This window comes from Schistocerca americana, chromosome 6, assembly GCF_021461395.2.
Source record: "Schistocerca americana isolate TAMUIC-IGC-003095 chromosome 6, iqSchAmer2.1, whole genome shotgun sequence".
NCBI lineage: Eukaryota > Metazoa > Arthropoda > Insecta > Orthoptera > Acrididae > Schistocerca > Schistocerca americana.
In genome coordinates, this window is record NC_060124.1 from 305,132,538 (window position 1) to 305,154,715 (window position 22,178).

The 22,178-nt window shown below is 44.4% G+C and overlaps 1 protein-coding gene across 1 annotated transcript in view; it reads left to right on the forward strand.

The window, feature by feature from the left end:
* Nucleotides 1-22,178, forward strand: part of LOC124620108 (hemicentin-1-like) — a 125,366-nt gene that overhangs the window by 103,013 nt on the left and 175 nt on the right. The window contains exon 5 of the mRNA XM_047146777.1: nt 19,169-19,388. Within this exon, the coding sequence (XP_047002733.1) occupies nt 19,169-19,388 (220 nt within the window). The remainder of the gene's footprint in view (nt 1-19,168; nt 19,389-22,178) is intronic.

A 22,178-nucleotide genomic window follows, 5' to 3' on the forward strand; every position in this document is an offset into this window, starting at 1 on the left:
GTTCGTCCGAAAAGGACAGGGCCAATTTCCTTCCCTATCCTTCCACTCATCCGAGCTTGTACTCGTCTCTAATGATTTTAATCCCTAATCTTCCCTGCTTCTTTCTTTCAGATACAGCTTGGGTATACTGCTAGAGAGTCTTCCTCGTGATAATTACTAGCCCAAAATTTGGAACGTATACCAGTTGAACGACACACTACGTCAGATCTTCTGGGAAGTTTCATGTAGTTAACAAGTTGTATTTTGTTCCGCATCTGTTTCCACCAGAGAAAATGAATATGCCATTGTCCATGTACCCAGAAGACTACACCAAAGTCAACCAGTTCACTTCCTGCATGAGAGATACTTTCACCATCCCGTATGAACCCAACTTCGATAACATCGTAGATCCCTATGGCTATGGAAGTAAAAATATCGATACCCCTCCTCTCGCACCAAACTTCCAATACTTACACAGTACTCCATTAACAGAACTAAGCGCACCAATAACAGCTGAAGACGTAACACAAACACTCGCTATACGAAACACTGTTCCCAATCACAATACAATTACCTCAAGTAATGTCCATCACTGAACTCTTGCCTTTCGTTACAACACCATCTCCTACACGGATTATTATCCAGAGCAGCAGAATATATTCAGAATCTTTCTTCTCTTTTTTCTTTGGCAGCACGATCCTTGATGAGCCTTGACCTCCTCAACAATGTCCCACCTTGCTTTCCTGTTCTCCGCCTTTCTCTTTCATCCTCGGATTTCCATCTTGGCTCTTGGTCGGCCCTTCCTTCTGGCGGAATACGGTCTGCCTTCCACTATACGTTTGGGCATCCTGTCATGTCATCCTCACCATATGTCCTTGCCAGTGTATTCTTAGAGATTTAATAAATTTCACTATCTTTTCCTTGTATAAGCTCTTGTATTTCATGATTGTACTTCAGTAGCCAACCCTCTGTCTCGGACCCATAAATTGTTTGCACGATTTTTCTTATCAGATGCCCTTAGGTTGTTCATATCTGCTTCCGTCATCGTTCACATTTCTGACTCATACGTAACAACTGATCCCACAAGGGAACAGTATACTTATAACCATGTATTTGGTCTTGTTTTCGTTTACTGTAACTCCAATTCTTGCTTCCTCTGCTTCCATTATTTCTTGCATTTCTTTAAGGGTGTTTACATCTCTTGCTATCATGGTAATATCATCTGCATATGCACATATCTTACTGGATATCGTCATTATTGTTTCTCTCTTGTCTATTATTTTTGTATCAGACTATTTATTGCTAAGTTGATCCCGACTGCAGAGAGACCATCATCCCGTTTTACTCCATTTGTAAAGTTAAAGCTCTTGGTCATTTTGTTGTTCGTTTTCCTTTTGTCTTTGTGTCCTTAATTATTAGCTACCCTCCTTAGCTTGTCACAGATGCCCAATTCCTTTAGTGCTTTATACAATGCTGGCCTGTTAGCACTATCAAAAGTTTGTTTAAAATCAACAAACGCTAATAAGAAACAACCGATCATAAGTGCCTCTATTTGGCCAGAAACCACACTGGTATTCTCCAAGGATATTTTCAGTTCACTTTATTCTTTCGCTCAGAACCCTAGAAAGTATATTGTACGACGTTTCCAATAAAGTTAGTCTCTATAGTTTTCACGAGCTAACTTTGCTCCTTTCTTATACATAGGGCACATATAATTCCAGTGTCCAGAATCCTATTCTTCCTAAAGCCTGATAAACCACCCTCACAGACTTCTTCCTACCGACCTAACACCGTCACAGCAGTTTTCAACGAAATTCCTTAAACCATTCCCACCATTCGTCTGCACCTTGCAACACATATACCTGTCCTGAACAATCAGTGTGGCTGTCATCCCAACTATTCCACCTACGACTAAGCTTGATTCTTGTCCGTGTCCATATCACAACTATATACAATGACTAACATTCTCTGCCGGCTGGAGTGGCCAAGCGGTTCTAGGTGCTACAGTCTGGAACCACGCGACCACTGCGGTAGCGGGTTCGAATCCAGCCTCGGGCATGGATGTGTGTGATGTCCTTAGGTTAGTTAGGTTTAAGTAGTTCTAAGTTCTAGAGGTCTGATGACCTCAGCAGTTGAGTCCTATAGTGCTCAGAGCCATTTTGAACTAACATTCTCTCACACCTAGGTAAGGTGCAAGGCGACAACTATCCCTGCGGAAGGCTGGAGCACAGTGCAACATATTGAGGTGCAATGCGGACTGAATCCCGATGCGACGTACTGAGGTACTGAGACTGAGATACTGAGCGATTGAGACAGCTCGATCGGCGGCGGCAGCCTATATGCACGCTGACCAGGGGGTGTTATCGGTGCGTAGCCTGGGGGTGTGTCTTGGTCTTCTCTTTTCATAGGCGCGCCTAGTTCAGCGCCTGCTATACAATGTTTCCAATGCCAACTGGTGTGCTGACGAAGGCACACGCCAGCACATCCCCCCCCCTTCCCTGTAGTGTAATGGAGATGCGAACAACAACAGGGGGGAGTGGGGCGGGACGTGGGGGGGGGGGGGGGGGAGATGCAGGAAGCTGGACATAGAGATGAGCCGGGGAGCCTTACTTGTGGAGGACGGCGTACTCCCAGCCGTACCCCGCCATCTGGCTTGCGAGAGCAGAGTAATCTCCTCGTGAAAACACTGCTCAGTATACACGTCCAGTCCTGAGGGCGTCTCCTGGGGCGATGACGGCGATGGCGATGGCGGGTCCAGGTCCATCAGGTCGGAGAGCGGCGATGGTGGAGGCGAGGGCCCGACGTCCATTGGTTCATCCCAGTGTGCCGTGGCGGCACCAGCGGGCAGCTCTTCATGGGATCTGTGAGGATCCATTCCACATCTGGAATGACTCTACCCAGTATGCACTCTGGGTGCACATTGGTTTTCTTTCCGTTCTTGGGAGCCATGTCCCTAAGGGGCTCCACAACGCGCCTAACGCTGGAGCTCTCAACTATCGATACTCCCACCTTCTGTGATTGTCAGGATCTTGCGGGCTGAGAGGTTCGAAGTCTGGCAAGCTGCCGTCTGGCATGCGAAGCAGTGGCGTGAGATTTTGCCCCTACATTGCGTTAGAATGTCCTCGATCTCGCTCCGGAAGAATAAGATGTCCCGTGGCGACCCATCGAGACGTATCGATCTATCGGAAAATGTGTAGTCGGCTGACCATGGCCCTACCAGACAGGCAGGCCGTTGGTACCCGGAAGTGCCTGCAGTGAAGATCAGGAACAGAGGCACCGGATGGCCCTCTCACCCAGCAGTGACGATGTTGTTAATGCGACAAGCACCGCTAGATGTACTGGTGTTGGAATACCCTTAGTCTCCCCATCAGCGACGTGACTGGCGCCCAATGTCAAGTCCCACGAGTGACAGGGATGATGTCAATGCGGAAACATCAAGCAATGTGTTCACGAGACGTGCTGAAAATATCTAACTCAAGAATGTCAAGTGCTTCGGTACGAACACCGTTTATCCTAATGACCAACTGAATTCAGAGATGGAGAACTGCGGTATTCATGGAGACGACCGGCAGGTAATGACGTGACGTTCTGTTCGTTATGATGGAATATCGCCTGCTTCTTTACAAGTTACAGCAGAGTTACAGAGGATTAAGGCAATGAGTTTCAGTATCTTAAATTGGGCATATTTTTGTGTCACATATCTGATGTTTTTAGTCCAACTCTGTAAACATCGATTTAAATGAGATTTCTATCCATTTTAGTTATGAACCTAGAAACACAAAGTTTTAGCGATGAATGTAGCATGCCGTACATAATTGGTTGTGTTCAGATAGATGTTCTGGTGGCGGAATGTTCATTTAACCTGTTCTTCTCTTCCACTTTACTACACAAAAGTACAGTTCGGATCAGTATAACCCGAAATTAAAATACCGCAAACTTCTATTAACACACATTTTTCGTACAGTTATCGATTTGCTTATATACCAATATGTTGTTGAAACTTTTGTAATAATAATAATAATAATACTTAGAACTTTATTTACGAAAATTTCTCATTTTAATGCTGGGTAAATTTGAAACAGACAATTTTCTGTGAGTCATCCTTCTTAGAAAGTGCTACGTTATTTTTCTTTTCATACTTTCTTGTTGCTTTACTGACTGCAGTTCGAACACAAGTAATCACATAAATATCGATAAAATCAGAAATATAAAACAACCGTTTTCAAAAGAGGCAATCATTTGTCAAAGAACTAACACTTATTTTCTAATTTTTATTACGCAATTTGGACACACGTAGGTGACATGTGTTTTGCAAACATGTTTATTACATTTTCCACACAACATATTGGTTTCATTGCCGTTGTTTTCTGGATCCAGCTTACACCATGCACCTTCACCAGGTTACCTTGTTGTCACCGAATGTATATCACCTGTCCGAAATTCAGGGTCTTGGATGCAGCTGATCACTCTCAGACAATCTTCTGTTCTTCAAAATGCTTCCTTGATGCAATGTGTTCTACTGTCACTGACTACCCAAGTTCCTCCAAGAACATTCTGCAGCCGGCCGTTGTGGCCGAGCGGTTCTAGGCGCTACAGTCTGTAACCACTTTGTTGCTAAGGTCGCAGGTTCAAATACTGCCTCGGGCATGGATGTGTGTGCTGTCCTTAGATTTGTTAGGTTTAAGTAGTTCTAAGTGTAGGGGACTGATGACCTCAGATGTTAAGGCCCATAGCGCTCAGAGCCATTTGAACCATTTGAACATTCTTCCCCTCAGTATTAGACATCTCTACAATTTCATTTTGAAGTACTACAGAAAATACTACTTCAGACGAACTTTTTATGTCACTTATTCTGCTGGTTGTGTACCTGGCATTTTATGGGATACTCTTCTGATATTCAAAGCTAATAAGCTTCCATGTTGTGCTGATAGGTATAACTGGAGTTCTGTACTTCCATTTTTATAAGGCGCAGTCAAATGAAACGAGACAGATGGAAAAAAATAAGTAAAGAATTTATTATTTCAAAAGCAATCTCCATAACTCTTAATAAATTCAACCAGCTATGAGAGAAGACAAGTCATCACTTTCACGGAAAAATGTTTGCCGTTGTCTACAGAACCATGAGTGTACTGAGCAGTGCACCTCTTCGTCTGAAGCAAATCGATGGCCAAGAACGTCTTTCTTCAGGACTCCAAAAATGTGGAAACCACATCTACATCTGCATCTACACACATACACTGCAAGCCACGGAGGATATCCTGTACCTCTACTTGTCATTACCACTCGCAAATAAAGAAAGGGAAAAACGACTGTCTGTATTCCTCCGTATGAGCCCTAATTTCTCCTATTTTATATTTGTGATGCTTAGGTGAAATATGTGTTGGTGGCAGCAGAATTATTCTGCAGGCAGCTTCAAATGCCAGGTCTCTAAATTTCCTCAATAGTGTGCCTCAAAAATAACTTAGCCTTCCCTCCGAGGATTCTCACTTGAGTATCCAAAGCATCTCTGCAACACTTGCGTGTTGTTCGAATGTACTGGTAACAAATCTAGCAGTTCGCCTCTCAACTGCTTCGATATCTTCCAAACCGTCGAGCCGTACTCCACCACTATCTTCACATGCTCGTTCTATTTCATATTGCTTTGCAAAGTTACGCCTAGATATTTAAACGAGGTGACTGCGACAAACAAGACACTGCTAATGCCGTATCCGAACATTATGGGTTTGTTTTTCCCACTCATCGGCATCAACTTACATTTTTCTACTTTTACTGTCGGCTGCCATTCATCAAACCAACTATAATTTATGTCTAAGTCATCTTGTACAATCCTACAGTCACCCATCTTCCCGTACACCGCAGCTTCATCAGCAAACAACTGCAGGCTGCTGTCCGCCAGTTCATTTATGCGTAAAGAAAGTAATAGCGGTCCTATCACACTTCCTGGGGCACTCCTGACGATACCCTTGTCAATGAACACACCCCGTCGAGAATAACATACAGTGTTCTAATACTTAAGAAGTTTTGCCCGCCGGGCTAGTCGTGCGGTCTAACGCGCTGCTTCCCGAGCGGGAAGGCGTGCCGGTCCCCGGCACGAATCCGCCCGGCGGATTAGTGTCGAGGTCTGGTGTGCCGGCCAGTCTGTGGATGGTTTTTAAGGCGATTTCCTATCTGCCTTCGCGAATGCGGGCTGATTCCCCTTATTCCACCTCACTTGCATTATGTCGGCAATTGCTGCGCAAACACTGGCTCCAAGTACACCTACACCATAATTACTCTACCATGCAGACATTTGGGGTTACACTCGTCTGCTGTGAGACGCTCCGGGGAGAGTGGACAGCTGTAGCCTGTTGTGGGCTTGTGAACCAGTGAGGGTTATGGCGGGGACGAAGCCCCTCCATGGTTTCTAGATCCCCGGTTCCATACAATACAATAAGAAGTCTTCAAGCCATTCACGTGTTTGAGAACAAATTCCATATTCTCGTACCTTTATTAACAATCTACAATGAAGCACTCTGTCAAATGCTTTCAGAAAATCTGGCAATATGAAATCAACCTGTTGCTCCTCATCTTTATTCGCAGTATATCTACATCAACATCCATACTCTGCAAATCGCCGTGAGCTGCATGACAGAGAGTACGTCCCACTGATCCAGTTATTAGGGTTTCTTCCCGTTCCATACACGTACAGAGCACGGAAAAAATGATTGTCTGAATGCCTCTGTGCATGCAGTAATTTTTCTTATCTTATCCTCACGATCCCTCTGTGGGCAATAAGTAGGGGTTCGTAATACACACATAAAAAAAGTTTTGTATCACATCGGTTCCGAGAGTTCCGGAACCTGTACAGAAAATTGGAACAGATATCAACATAAACATATTTTACGCCATTTTTATTGCTCATGAAAACCATACATTGTACCACCATACAGAGGTGGTGGTCCAGATTGCTGTACACACTGGTACCTCTAATACCCAGTAACACGTGCTCTTGCACTGATGCATTACTATATTCATCGTGGCATACTATGCACAACTTCTTCAATGTACTGTTGGACCAGATCGTCCCACTCCTCAACAGGGATTGGGCGCAGATCCCTCAGAGTGTTTGGTGGGTCACATGTCCATATACAACCCTTTTCAATCTGTCCCAGGCGTGTTCGGTGGGGTTCTTGTCTGGAGAACACGCTGGTCACTCTAGTCGAGCGATGACATTATCCTGAAGGAAGTCATTCACAAGATGAGCACGATGGGGGCGCGAATTGTCGTCCATGAAGGCGAATGCCTCGCCAATATGCTCCCGATATGGTTGTAATATCGGTCAGAGGATAGCATTCACGTATCGTACAGCCGTTACGGTGCCTGCCTTGACCACAAGCGGCGTGCGTTGGCCCCACATAATGCCACCCCAAAACAGCAGGAAACCTCCACCTTGCTGCGCTCACCAGACAGTGTGTCTAAGGGGTTCATTCTTACCGAGTTACCTACAAACACGTCTCCGACGATTGCTTGGTTGAAGGCATATGCGACACTCATCGGTGAAGAGAACGTGATGCCAGACCTCAGCGGTCCATTCGGTATGTTCTTGGGCCCATCTGTACCGCACTGCATGGTGTCGTGGTTGCAAAGATGGACCTCACCATGAACGTCGGGAATGAAGCTGCGCCTATTGCGCACAGTTTGAATAGTGACACGACGTCCTGTGGCTTCACAAAAAGCATTATTCGACATGGTGGTGTTGCTGTCAGGGTTCCTCCGAGCCACAGTCCGTCGATAGCAGGCATCCACTGCAGTAGTAGCCCTTGGGGGGCCTGAGTGAGGCATGTGATCGACAGTTCCTGTCTCTCTGTATCTCCTCCATGTCCGAACAACATCGCTTTGGTTCTCTCCGAGACGCCTGGACATTCCCTTTGTTGAGAGCCCTTCGTGGCAGAAAATAACAATGCGGACGCGATCGAACCGCGGTATTGACCGTCTAGGCATGGTTGAACTATAGACAACATGAGCCGTGTACCTCCTTCCTGGTGGAATGACTGGAACTGATCGGCTGTCGGACCTCCTCCGTCTAATAGGGGGTGCTCATGCATGGTTGTTCACATCTTTGGGCGGTTTTAGTGACATCTCTGAACAGTGAAAGGGACTGTGTCTGTGATAAAATATCCAGTCATCGTCTATCTTCAGGAATTCTGGGAACCGAGGTGATGCAAAACTTTTTTTGATGTGCGTATGTTCCTAGAGTCTATACTCGGTAGGCTCAAGTCGCTTCCAACTAGTATTGCATGATCTGGGTATTTACATGCTACTAACCGCACACTTTTTTGAATGAATCTAGAACTGTCATAGAGGAATCGGGCGGGCAGTAAAAACATTTTCATCAATTAAGACAGCATTAAAAGAAAGGTCACCTAAAATAATTTCAGATGTTTTCAGTAGTCCGATCAGTGAAATTTACTTCATGTTTCTATAGTCAAACTTTGCTGTTTGAAAAAAATATAAAAAGCGTGGAGAAGAGTAAAGGTTCAACAATTTAAATAAGAAATATATTAATCGACACTCAATGACGCATGAGTAAAATGAGATTGCCCCTTTTATTGGCAGGCAAATCAATATTAATTTGAACAAATTAAAAAATGAGAACCCTAACCATGAAATAATTAGTTTGATTTTGTAATTTGAGGATGTGACAATGGCTTTCAGAACCATAGCACTTGATTATGTAGAGAAACGGGCTATTTCTTTTAATAAATATCAGGTACCTGATTGAATGACGCTATAGCGTCTAATCTGTCTTTCCAATGTCCATTTTATGACTCGCTAAATATCTCAGAGATCTCCACTTCAGTTTTTAGCTAGCTCTCTTTTCTGAGGATAATGTAGGCGCGAGCACTTTCCTAGGGGACAGTAAATTCGGGAACTCGGTTACAAATAAGTCGGTAATTCACTCACCAAATTTGGCCAGTCTCCGACTTCCCTTTCTGCATACCGACTGCGAGTGTTGTAAGAATATCTCAAACGACCGCCTTAGGATGCGAGAAGAGGTCGCAATTTACACCATTGTTCGCAGAGCTGATCAGGGTTCTTTGGTTTGGAGCTGAGAGGAGGGTCTCAACCAAGAGTTTTGTCGACTCTGCGACGCTATTGGCTGCAGATTTCTAGACTTTCTTTATTTTGCGGAATTTGTAGGACTCCCTTAATTCCGAACCCGATAGTGCAGGTCTAGAAATCTGCAGCCAAGACTGCCGCAGAGTCGACGAAGTCTTTGGTTGAGACCCTTCACTCAGCTCCAAACCAAACGATCCTGATCAACTCTGCGAACAATGCTGCACATTGCGACCTCTACTTGCACCCTGTGTGGAAGGCCAGCGGCATTCACCCACTACCTCCGCCAGCCACCGGTATGGTTCAAATGGCTCTGAGCACTATGGGACTTAACATATGAGGTCATCAGCCCCCTAGGACTTAGAATTACTTAAACCTAACTAACCTAATGACATCACACAGATTCATGCCCGAGGCAGGATTCGAATCTACGACCGCAGCGGTCATGCGGTTCCAGACTGTAGCGACTAGAACCGCTCGGCCACCCCGTCCGACCCACCGGTATGAACTGATGAGGGTGGCAAACCCGTGTGACAGGCATTGTTGGTGCCGACGTAAGCCACAACTTGTAGAAGATTGCCCTGCATACTCGACAGTTGCAGGCAATACCGCCTCAACATCTCGGATGAGGCCCCACAGCAGACGTACTGAGTGGTGGACATTTTTCTTTCTTGCCCTGAACGCTGGAGCTCCATAATGCGCCTGACGTTGAAACTCCAGATAACTAGCAAACCCGTGTATACGAGTGCTTCTTGGACCCTTCTGAAGGAGCGGCCAACCGTTCACTCACAGGGTGAATAGGCGAGGCCAGATAGCCAGCCTCTACATTGGCCCTCCGCCTAGAGGGATGCGATTGCATTAGCACCCACCACTCACCTTGCTGTGAGGGCAAATCAGTCGCGTCAGGAACACTAGGAGATGTCTTGACAGCAGAGCCCGCGAGCGAAACAAGTGACACTTGGGCTATCCTATGCAATGCGCCAGATTCTCCGCCACCGCTACACACCAAGGAAGCAGCCTGAAGATGATTGACCGTAGCCAAAAGTACAGTCAGCTGTTTGCGAACTGCGGCCAGCTCCTCCTCCGTCTGCACACAGTACGCACACATCCTACCCATCCTAGCAAGAGTAAGTGAAGGAGTAAACTATAAAGACAGATAGAAACCTAGGTATGTAACTCGCTGCCCTCCTGATGTGTCTGCAATGGACGCTGATACCTTAGTGAGCTACGTAGGTGGCGATTCAGAAGGAATGAAAACTGTGCTACGGACTGCCTGAATTTACACATACAAAACGCGAGATTAAACTTCTTAAACAGAAAAAAACATGAAATTTAAGAAATATGCAACGAGGAAAACGCAGGGAAAGATAAACACGTAACTTGCCGCTCTGGGAGTGTGTATCAGCCGAGAACTTGAGGCTGACTCAGGGGGAGATCGAGACTAGATGGGCATAATGGCTTCCCAGCGAAACTTTTGCAGCGTAGTTGAATCAACCTTGGCAGCGTGACGTGTGTGAACGTTATACTGCAACAGAAAGTATGAGGTTGCCGCAAAAGATTCGCAGGGAATCCCTTTAACATCCTCCATACAGTCCCCCTCTCCCTATATGCTATTTCCATATTTTCGGATTTCTGAAGGAGGACATTCGTGACTAACGAATTGCATTGGAAGAGGTGCACGCCTGGGCGTAGTTATTTATCTGTAGGCGACCGCAAACATTTTTTTCTTCAAGGCAATTACCATTTCGTCTCACAGTTGCATAAATTTATTAACAGTTATGGCAATTACTTTTGGTATAATAAACAGTTTACTTATTTTTTCCGAATGCTTGGTTTCATTTGACTGCCCATTATAGAAACAAACCACTGTTCGCTATTTTGTACAGGCTGTGGACTGACGTCACTGTCATCAGAACACTTCCTTTCAGAGGCATTACTTCCGTGATCTTCAGACTAGGAAACTGTTCCTTCATCTGTTGAGGAATTTACCATCCCTTCCAGCTCAACAATAGTCAATGATCTGATTGGCACAGTGTCGCAGTTCACACTGAGCAGAAACACTACAGATTCAAATAATTGAGAAGTGCTAGACAATTTCTTGGAAAAAAAACAAGAAACAAGTACATTGTTGTAAATATCGAGGTTTTGTTGATTGTTGAGATTAAGCTGCAACGATAAAAAACATTATTACCAAAAGCCATAAAGTATAACAAAAAAACTAAAATATATTTGACGTTAGAGTAATATTTGTGTCTGTTCATAATGACCCGAACGTTGCATATGTAACTCTTACGGTCTTTACCAAACTACTTAAAATACTTTTATAGACGTACTGATTATGCATTTTCAAATATTCACCAACTGTCACACAGTTACCTGGGTGTTTAATTAATTAGGAACGAAATTTATAACCATTTCAGGCCATATGGACACGAACAGAACAGCAAGGTTAAGTGAGTTGTTCAAACGACTGCCCATTTGCCTGAATGCGCAATTTAATGTGCCCTCAAAACGACATGTGGACGAGACGTTAATCAGCTCGTGTCTTCTCTATGCGCTGTTTGCAGTCGTGTTCGGTTAGATTGCTGAATGCACCGCTAACACTACCATACACAACGGAGATTGGAATGCACAGACTAACAAGGTTCGTCAGCCACGGATACTGACATGGAATAAACATGGTGTACACATCCAACGAGTACACTGGAATGTTGCTGGTGATTGGCGAATGTCGACATGTCAACGAAACAGCCACGTAGCTACAGACCCTTCGGTGGTTTAAAAGGGCTAGTAACACTGTTTTAAAATAATTAGTTGGTTTTAAACCGTTTAATAATCGGTTTAAATCGTACAATTGGACGGACTGAGAACGTGTAGCACCATAAGGAAAAATTATTTCTGGAGTTAATATTCGATATTTCAAGCTCAAAATTTAGATCTACTATTATTGTGTAATGTAATTATTTCAAATCCAGAAATGTTATTTAATAGGTTTTTTCCTTTATTCCAGGCAACATTTTTACACTTGTACTAAAAGACGTAATTGCTGCAAACAAAAGAAAATAGCACTTCCTCAGATCTTGAACAGAAAGATCGCTTGATATGTCAAATAAATTCACCAAGATATTGACTTAGTTTACAACGTACAGCTGGATGTTTCATCGAGTCCTCATCTGATGAAAGGAAGGTACTTTTTTTTGGTGGGTGGGGATCTTGTGTATCTGTTCGATACGAATTGTATCTGAGATTCCATTACACTGAGACCAGTTTTCTATTTGCATTGTAGTCAGTTTCTTTCGGAGTCTTGTGTGAATCCAACTAAGATCGCCGGCCGCTGTGGTTCAAATGGCTCTGAGCACTATGGGACTTAACATCTGAGGTCATCAGTCCTCTAGAACTTAGAACAACTTAAACCTAACTAACCTAAGGACATCACACACATCCATGCGCGGCCGGCCGCTGTGACCAAGAGGTACTAGGCGCTCCAGTCTGGAACCGCGCGACTGCTATGGCCGCAGGTTCGAATCCTGCCTCGGGCATGGATGTATGTGATGTCCTTAGGTTAGTTAGGTTTAAGTAGTTCTAAGTTGTAGGGGACTGATGACCTCAGACATTAAGTCCCATAGTGGTCAGAGCCATTTGAACCAACTAAGATCAGGTCACTTGCATTCTGCCACAGCTGACGTTTCTGTTACAGTTGAAAATCTGGATGCTAAAGTACACAAAGGTTGCTTAGCGTGCAGTCCTCGCTCTCATCTCGATAGAGACAGGCGATCATCAGTAGCCCCGAGACAACCTTTCAAAAAGAAAGCAACACTAGCTCGAAATCCCACTAGATTTGCTGCAATAGTTTTCGAATCAAGCTGAAGAAAATTGCAGTGTGCTGGTACACAGTCAGTTGCTTGATTTTCCTTATTTGAAGTAAGAAGTCGTCCTCTTTACACTGGGGATCATGAGGGCTTGTTACTGCGTGTATCATTCTGCAGGTAAACTCTTTCCTACGTTTCACGGCAGGTTTTATAACTGATGAGTCTTTTGCAGAAAACACAACATCAAAAAGTAATTATGTAAGGTAATGACATTTCGGGAATACATTTGTTAGGGAACATATTTAAGTGATTAATATTGCAAGATCACAGATTAATGTAAGCGAGAGATAGGGAACTGATGACCATAGATGTTAAGTCCCATAGTGCTCAGAGCCATTTGAACCATTTTGTAAGCGAGAGATAAGCCACTGCAAATCGGAAATGTTGGTACATTAATAACCGGTGTAACAGCCAAAATGTTGAACGCAAGCATGCAACCGTGCATGCATTGTGTTGTACAGGTACCGGAAGTGGGTTCATCGAATGGAGTTTCATGACTGTTGCATTTGGTCGGTCAATACAGGGACGGTTAATGCTGATTGTGAATGACGCTAGAGTTGTCGTCAGATGATGTCCCCTGTCGTAGATAGGAGACGGTCTGGTGATCGAGCAGGCCAAAGCCACATATCGACTCTCTGTAGAGCATGTTGGGTTACACAGCGGCAAGTGGACAAGTGTTTTGCTTTTGGGAAACACACCCTGGAATGGTGTTCATGAATGGCAGCACAACAGGTCGAATCATCAGACTGACGTACAGATTTGCAGTCTGGGTGCATGGGATAACCGCGAGAGTGCTCCTGCTATCTTACAAATTCGCGCCCCAGATCACAACTCGAGGTGTAGGTCCAGTGTGCCTAACACGCACACAGGTTGGTTGCAGGCTCTCAAGTGGCCTCCTTCTAACCAACTCACGGCCATCACTGGCACCGAGGCAGAACCAGCTTTCATCAAACCTTACATCAGACCTCCATACGCTCTCCAGTGAGCTCCCACTTCAGACCACTGAAGTCGAAGATGGCGATAGTTTGGGGTCAGCGGAATGCATGCTGCAGGGCGCAGGGCTCGGAACAGTCCTTGCAGTAAACTATTTGAAACAGTACATTGTGTCACTGTGGTGCCAACTGCCGCTCAGATTGTTGCTGCAGATATAGTACGATGCGGCAGAGCCGCACGCCAAACACGATGGTCTTTCCTCTCGCTTGCGCCTCGTGGCCGTCAGGTGTCAAGTCTTCTTGCAACCGTATATTCTCATGACCACCGCTGCCAGCAATCATGTACAGCGCCTACATTCCTGCCATGTCTTTCTGCAATATCGCAGAAGGAACATCCAGCTTCCTGTAGCTGTATTACACGACCCCGTTCAAAGAGGAACATCCAGCTTCCTGTAGCCGTATTACACGACCTCGTTCAAACTTAGTGAGGTGTTGATAATGGCGTCTTTATCGCCTAAAAGGCATTCTCGACTAGCATCAGCTCAACATGTCCAGTCTCGAAGGTAACCGTTACAGCTTATTTAAAGTAAACCCGATTTGCATTCTCATAGTAGCTCTACTAGCGCCACTCTTATGCGATTGGCGTGAAATCGGAATAGACATCATCTTTCAAATGTAGAAAAACGCCTGCCTATTTTCGTTTCTGTGTCGCAGCTCCTCCTTGGTGTTGCGATTTTGTTTCTGTCAGTGTATTTTACCCTCCTTCAGCACTGCATATATGTTAGCTGAAGTTAACAATAAAAAGGTCATGTGGTCCGACAAAACATTATTGTCTGCTTCAGCATCGTGCGTAGGTTTTAGTAACCAAAAAGCATCTTTCACTTTCAGCCGTGTCTCCGTGCTCGTGTTGAACTGCACATTGCTAAGAAGTCCGCCTCCGTAGCGCAGCGGTAGCGTTATCGCATACCACGCAAGGGGGCCCTGGTTCGATTCCGGCTTGAGGACTGGGTGTTCTGTGTCCTTCATCATCATTGACACGCAAGTCGTCGAAGTGGCATCAACTTAAAAGACGTGCAATACGGCGGCAGAACTCCGAAAGGGATATTCCGACCAGTAAATGCCATACGATGATTTCATTTCATTGCGGCAAAAAAATGTTTTCTGTATTGTCTTCCAGTTCTTTACCAAGGTATCAAAACGTATTGCAACAGCGTGCTAGATGAAACTTTGAGGTGACAGATGATGTAACGTATTTCTTTTCTCTTAGCCTCCAGTACTGCACTGGAAACACTGCTATACTTCCAAGATTTAAGGGTTTAGCCCAATCAAACGGTATGCATAACTATCTGCTACGTACAATAGTGCAGCTTAATTATTTTGACGTGCACTATTTCTCAGACATTTTTAAGACACTGCCTAACAAAAGAATGAAGCCCTCAGAAGAGGTGGAGAAACCTAAATGATATTTCACGGCTTGGAAGGGTATCTGATGTTATTTTAGTGATAAAAAAATCGAGTCAAATTTGCAAAGAACTTGATAGGTATGAGCCCTCTTATCACTATGAAGTTCCAGCCCCTCCGGTGTAACCGCATGCACTGATTCGGATGGGAAGAGTGTCATAGGCCTTTGTATTCTCTCCTGATGGAAGCTGGACCACAGTTGTTGTAACTCCTCCTTTCTTATCCTGGATATTGGTACTGATCAGAGTTGAAGTGCGAGCTTGCCCCACATACATTTTATCGGGGGCAGTTATGGAGATATTGCTAGCCATTGGAGTACCTCAACATCACACAAACAGTTCATAGAGACATGTGCCATGTGTATGTCACCACATGAGAGGTAACACATGAGGACGCAAGATGTTTGTGTTGTGCCATTACAGATCCCTCAGTCACTACCAGCAATGACCTGAAGTCATACCCGATGGATTCCCGCACCGTGACGTCAGGAGTAATACCATTGTGACACTCCAAAACGTTGCAAAAATGCGACCTCTCCGCAGGTCGCTGCCATATTCACCAACGATGTTCATGCTAGGCAGCGTAGAACTGCAGTTCATCATTGAACAGAACACGACACTACTCATCAGCAGTTCATGCTTCCTGTCATGGCACCACTCCAAATGCAACAGTTCGTGTTGTGGTGTTAACTCCAGCCTACACATGGGATTGTAATTCCCTAGTCTGACTGCTACTAGTCTCTGCAATGACACAGAGTGTTGCAGGGAGTCTATTACTCATTCTCGGGTGGCATATGCAGATGGGAAGGGTCTACAATTGCTTGATGAATAATATGGCTGTCCTCCCTTGTGGTGGTCATGCATGGTTGACAGGAACCTTGACAACGAGTATCCCCGACCTCATATTCCCATGCAGTCAGCATTGGGCTTCTGTCACATCCAAATGCCACACAAATCAGGATGCTGCATAAAGTGATCTGCCAGTTCTAACAACCCTACCATAACAAAGGTCAAAAATTAATTATGATTGTAGTGTTGCTCACGCTGCTAAATATTGCATTTTCGGGCAACAACAAAGTTATATTAAGTGGCAGGTGTCATTAGAGCACAGTTAATTAAGTCATTTCTTGAAATAATGGATAAACTAGGCACTCATCTTTCCGTGTTTCCCACACTGGTCTCGTTGTGAAGTCATGGCTCAATCGTAGAAAATCTAGGTAGTGATGATTCCAAGCTCGGATGCAAAGAGGCCTAGGTGTTATTCTGCGATATTCAAAAGTTTTATAGATGTGTTCCATAAACCATTCTTGAAGATTAAACTTTTTGCACGTTAGGACAATGGTGATGTAAAAAAGTAATCAGCACTCCGAATTTAAGTTACTCTTCTTTTTTATTACTTTTGTTGCAATATCATGTAACTCGTTCCAAAACCGCACTTCACAATATACAACATACTTGAAAATATCTTCCTCGCTGTTAAAGTTCACGTTTCATAAACTGACTACAATTTGCGTCTTTTTAACATGACGACCAAAGCTTGACTCTCTAATAACCGCTTGCACGCCCAAAAATCAGAGTTAGAAGTATGTCAATGATCATAGTGACAAAAGAAAGAATACACATGAGAATAATATCATTGCAATACATACATATCGGTGTATCGAAGTACCTCTACGTTAATTAAACCAAATCTGAATGTTGTCATAGAAATATGTTAACTATTTTACAGAAAAACAGTAGAATATTGCTGGTATCCAGAGGTTGAGGTGAGGTGCCGTAATGGTTAAGTAATTAATGTACCATTACACATTCAAGTGGAGACTCCTTTCACACCGTTTTAGGTGCTGGTAACGCTCTCTCCCACAACAATGCGGTATCTCCATGGCCTTAACCATGATCACTCAGCGTCTGACACTGTTCAGGCCCCTTATAACCCTACTAGGCGTGGTAACGAGAGTAAACATGAACAGCACTAAACGGTTCTGGTGTCTGTTCTACCTGCCACAGTCAACTCTAATCATTTACATATACATCAGTGGTATGTTTGTGTACAAAGTCAATTTGATATCCGATCATGCCTTCACATTTTTGTCAGACAGTATGTGTCTTACATCTACATCTGCATTTATTCTCCGCAAGCCACCCAACGGTGTGTGGCGGAGGGCACTTTACGTGCCACTGTCATTACCTCCCTTTCCTGTTCCAGTCGCGTATGGTTCGCGGGAAGAACGACTGCCGGAAAGCCTCTGTGCGCGCTCGAATCTCTCTAATTTTACGTTCGTGATCTCCTCGGGAGGTATAAGTAGGGGGAAGCAATATATTCGATACCTCATCCAGAAACGCACCCTCTCGAAACCTGGACAGCAAGCTACACCGCGATGCAGAGCGCCTCTCTTGCAGAGTCTGCCACTAGAGTTTGCTAAACATCTCCGTAACGCTATCACGGTTACCAAATAACCCTGTGACGAAACGCGCCGCTCTTCTTTGGATCTTCTCTGTCTCCTCCGTCAAACCGATCTGGTACGGATCCCACACTGATGAGCAATACTCAAGTATAGGTCGAATGAGTGTTTTGTAAGCCACCTCCTTTGTTGACGGACTACATTTTCTAAGGACTCTCCCAATGAATCTCAACCTGGCACCCGCCTTACCAACAATTAATTTTATATGGTCATTCCACTTCAAATCGTTCTGTACACATACTCCCAGATACTTTACAGAGGTAACTGCTACCAGTGTTTGTTCCGCTATCATATAACCATACAATAAAGTATCCTTCTTCCTATGTATTCGCAATACATTACATTTGTCTATGTTAAGGGTCAGTTGCCAACCCCTGCAGTAAGTGCCTATCCGCTGCAGATCTTCACGCATTTCGCTGCAATTTTCTAATGCTGCAACTTCTCTGTATACTACAGCATCATCCGCGAAAAGCTGCATGGAACTTTGGACACTATCTACTAGGTCATTTATATATATTGTGAAAAGCAATGGGCCGCGTGGTATTAGCCAAGCGGTCTAAGGCACTGTAGTCATGGACTGTGCGGCTGGTCCCGGCAGAGGTTCGAGCCCTCCCTCGGGCATGGGTGTGTGTGTTTGTCTTTAGGATAATTTAGGTTAAGTAGTGTGTAAGCTTAGGGACTGATGACCTTAGCAGTTAAGTCCCATAAGATTTCACACACATATGAACATTTTTTTGAAAAGCAGTGGTTGCATAACACTCCCCTGTAGCACGCCAGAGATTACTTTAAAGTCTGTAGACGTCTCTCCATTGAGAACAGCATGCTGTGTTCTGTTTGCTAAAAACTCTTCAATCCAGCCACACAGCTGGTCTGATATTCCGAAGGCTCTTGCTCTAGACTCTAGAATCTGAAGGACGTCGCTTGACCGATACCGGTTATCCATAAATAAATAATTACAGTCTTTTTTGTTGTTTCGAGTGGTTTTTTAAACTCATTGAATAAATGCCACACTGTTAGCAGAAAATTAAAAAGTGTCTTGTGTACATTTCACGCATAGTCAGTCACATTGGTTGATGCCCTTTGCATGCAGTAATACCTGTCTCTGCTCTGCTTCAAAAAATGGTTCAAATGGCTCTGAGCACTATGGGACTTAACTTCTGAGGTCATCAGTCCCCTACAACTTAGAACTACTTAAACATAAATAACCTAAGGACATCACACAGATCTATGCCCGAGGCAGGATTCGAACCTGCGACCGTAGCGGTCGCGCGGTTCCAGACTGTAGTGCCTAGAACCGCTCGGCCACTCCGGCCGGCTGCTCTGCTTCAATCTATTAAGTGAACAGCTGTCGTGCTGCTTGCTTTGCTCAGGGTCCTCTGGTAGCGCAGTTTACCTTCTGGAAGCATAACGATCGCACGGTGGTAGCAGACGACGCCGCATCCAAGGGAATGTCTGTGGCGACGGACGCCGACGGCGCCAGACCGCACTCGCGGCTGCTGATTTCCAGGGCGGACGTCACGCACGCCGGCAGCTACACCTGTGGTGCACCAGGCGCAGATCCAGATACCGTGCACCTCTTCATCTCGCAAGGTAACCGCCGGCGGTCGCGACCTTCACTGCTGTGACAGTAGAGCTGCGCCCTACCAAAACTACGGTTCACTGGTTTTGGTACGACGCATACACTACTGGCCATTAAAATTGCTACACCACGAAGATGACGTGCTACAGACGCGAAATTTAACCGACAGGAAGAAGATGCTGTGATATGCAAATGATAAGCTTCTCAGAGCATTCACACAAGGTTGGTGCTGGTGGCGACACCTACAACGTGCTGACATGAGGAAAGTTTCCAACCGATTTCTCATACACAAACAGCACTTGACCGGCGTTACCTGGTAAAACGTTGTTGTGATACCTCGTGTAAGGGGCAGAAATGCGTACCATCACGTTTCCGACTTTGATAAAGATCGGATTGTAGCCTATCGCGATTGCGGTTTGTCGTATCGCGACAGTGCTGCTCCCGTTGGTCGAGATCCAATGACTGTTATCAGAATATGGAATCGGTGGGTTCAGGAGGGTAATACGAAATGCCGTGCTGGATCCCAACGGCCTCGTATCACCAGCAGTCGAGATGACAGGCATCTTATCCGCATGGCTGTAACGGATCGTGCAATCACGTCTCCATCCCTGAGTCAACAGATGGGGACGTTTGCAAGACATCAACCAGTTCGACGACGTTTGCAGCAGCGTGGACTATCAGCTCGAAGACCATGGCTGCGGTTACCCTTGACGCTGCATCATAGACAGGAGCGCCTGTGATGGTGTACTCAACGACAAACCTGGGTGCACGAATGGCAAAACGTCATTTTTTCGGATTAATCTAGGTTCTGTTTGCAGCATCATGATGGTCGCATCCGTGTTTGGCGACATCGCGGTGAACGCACATTGGAAGCGTGTATTCGTCATCGCCGTACTGGTGTATCACCCGGCGTAATGGTATGGGGTGCCATTGGTTACATGTCTCGGTCACCTCTTGTTCGCATTGACGGCACTTTGAAAAGTGGACATTTCAGATGTGTTACGACCCGCGGCTCTACCTTCATTCGATCCCTGCGAAACCCTACATTTCAGCAGGGTAATGCACGACCGCATGTTGCAGGTCCTGTACGGGCCTTTCTGGATACAGAAAATGTTCGACTGCTGCCCTGGCCAGCACTTTCTCCACATCTCTCACCAATTGAAAACGTCTGGTCAAAGGTGGCCGAGCAACTGGCTCGTCACAATACGCCAGTCACTACTCTTGATGAACTGTGGTATCGTGTTGAAGCTGCATGGACAGCTGTACCTGTACACGCCATCCAAGGTCTGTTTGACTCAATGCCCAGGCGTATTAAGGCCGTTATTACGGCCAGAGGTGGTTGTTCTGGGTACTGATTTCTCAGGAGCTATGCACCCAAATTGCGTGAAAATGTAATCACATGTCAGTTTTAGTATAATATATTTCTCCAATGAATACCCGTTTATCGTCTGCATTTCTTCTTGGTGTAGCAATTTTAATGGTCAGTAGTGAAATGACATAGCAAATGTTACGATTACTGGTAGTACTGGTAGCACTGATACGAAAAGAAATATAAATGAATGTGTAAGACAGGAAATGAGAGCCGACGACTTCTCGTTTTTTTGTTTTTTTTTGTGCTTGTTTTGCACATAATTAGAACCTTACATCACTCAGTGTTAGTCCATTGTGTATCTTATAACGTTACAGAATATAAATTGCATTTTATAAATAATAAAAATTAGTTGATCGCGTAACATCTGGGCCTTTATGTAACCAAAGCAGTTACTTTTCATGCAAATACATTTTACATACACAAACAAAAAAACGTATATAATTATTTTCATTATTTTGTACTCAGTAGAACGTTCTTCATCATGATCCATAGCAAGAGTTTCCTGTTATTATTGATAAATCCGATACCTGTTTATTAATGACAGAACCATGTTTTATATAAGCTCGACGAAGTATTGAAGCAATATTTGATACTTTTTTTTGAGGAATTTGCTTTTTCTAGCGCTGTATGGTAACCCTATATTATTTTTACTTTATTTTCACTACACCATCCCTCTGTTTCACGTTACGAATCAACAATTTTTTGATAAAACCCGAACTAAACATTGACAGTTTCAAATTTGCTGTAAATACTGTTTATTTTCAAGCAGCAGACAAGAGGCTTCATAGATTACTCAGCCCTTTGTATATCCTCATTCAGTTTCTAGACGGTTCACCAATTCTGGTTTCTAGAGGAATCTAGTAAGACACTGACTTCATGTGTAAACAAAGCGATCAATGCCAGCTAAAGCCCAGTAGGTATGCAACACACCTAGCGCACAGGTAACACGGGAACAATATTAAAAGGTCATGGCTCATAGGAAAGCTACTGTAGTTTACGCTTATTTGCGATAGTCTACAGTAGCCTACCGTAGTTTTACAACTGTGTGTGACAGCCGTTACAGCCTTACAGATGGGGTGACACTAATGCCCCAAGCAGTGAGAAAGACGATTCTCTCGAAGCTGTAACCGACACTGGATCATTTTCTTCGGTGTTCAGCTGAGGTGACAGTTTAAATGGTACAGTTTTGAAGTTTTACACAGGTATTTATAATTATTTGCGTGGTTATAACTAAGTGAGCAGAGATTCATATAGTACACAAGCATCAAACAAAATTACTTCCTTAAATGGGTACACATTACAAGTCATATACTAGAGATATTACTTTGGTCCTTTGGAGTAGTAGCGCAATGCACATATCTCACAAGATACGAAGAACTGGAAAGATATAAAATAAAAAAAAACGGTTTTGTGGAACTTCCAATTTTGA